This window comes from Cariama cristata, unplaced genomic scaffold (assembly GCF_000690535.1).
Source record: "Cariama cristata isolate BGI_N322 unplaced genomic scaffold, ASM69053v1 scaffold7866, whole genome shotgun sequence".
In the NCBI taxonomy this organism is placed as follows: Eukaryota; Metazoa; Chordata; class Aves; order Cariamiformes; family Cariamidae; genus Cariama; species Cariama cristata.
The window spans coordinates 86,369-87,277 of record NW_009622669.1 but is presented as its reverse complement, the minus strand read 5'-3'; the positions used below and the strand labels follow the sequence as shown (position 1 = coordinate 87,277).

The 909-nt window shown below is 38.3% G+C and overlaps 1 protein-coding gene across 1 annotated transcript; it reads left to right on the top strand.

Moving 5' to 3' along the window:
* The first annotated feature begins 37 nt into the window (after window positions 1-37).
* ATOH7 (atonal homolog 7 (Drosophila)) lies at window positions 38-532 on the top strand. The gene has a single exon (XM_009702418.1). The coding sequence runs from the start codon at window positions 66-68 to the stop codon at window positions 519-521; it is 456 nt and encodes a 151-aa protein (XP_009700720.1). The 5' UTR covers window positions 38-65; the 3' UTR covers window positions 522-532.
* Window positions 533-909: the final 377 nt, after the last annotated feature.

The following is a 909-nucleotide window of genomic DNA, read 5'->3' as shown; positions in this document are numbered from 1 at the left end:
GCTTTTTAGATACCTAATTTTTAAAAACTAATCTTTGTGTGTGTGAAACTGAAGCTGCATTGAATATGAAAACCTGTAAATCCAATCATTTGGATTCAGGCATAGAATCAGACATCCAGTGCAGAAGTGGACCAGGCTGTGTGGTGAAGTACAGTTCAGAAAGGATGGAGAATGCTGCGAAGAGAAGACTGGCTGCCAATGCCAGGGAGAGAAGACGGATGCAGGGACTGAACACAGCCTTTGATCGTTTGAGAAAGGTGGTTCCACAGTGGGGTCAAGACAAGAAGCTGTCCAAGTATGAGACCCTTCAGATGGCTTTGAGTTATATCATGGCTCTCACTAGAATACTTGCCGAAGCAGAGAGATACAGTACTGAGAGAGAATGGATTAGCCTTCACTGTGAACACTTTCATCCGGAGAGCTACCACCATTACACGGGACAAAAAATGGCAACGGACAGTGATCCTTACGCACAGCGACTATTCAGCTATCACCCTGAACACTTTCAAATAGCTAATTAGAACTGTTTATGAACTAAGAATATGCAGCAGGCCAGATGTGTAATTTAATAATTAGCAAGAGCTAATCTGCTTGAATAAGGTAATATTGGCATTATAATAGCTCATTTCTTGTTTGCATGGTATACTAATTTGAAAAAATAAATTTGCTTTGAGAACTTTAAATCAAAATGCATTTAAGAAGATTGAATTTATTTAATGCTGGTGGGAAGCATACTTTTACTTTGAAATCTTTCTGACAATTGCTTCCTAGTTCAGCTAGTTAATTTGATTCTTTTATTAAATAAGTTTTTGGTGTGGGGGTTTTTGTTGTTGTTGTTGTTTTTTTACTGTGATGAATCATGACAGTATTTTCTACAGATCATGGGCCAAATTGACCCATGGTGTAACT

Bases quoted from the DNA above. Each gene is read 5' to 3' on its own strand.
- ATOH7 (XM_009702418.1), top strand. From the start codon at position 66: ATGAAAACCTGTAAATCCAATCATTTGGATTCAGGCATAGAATCAGAC.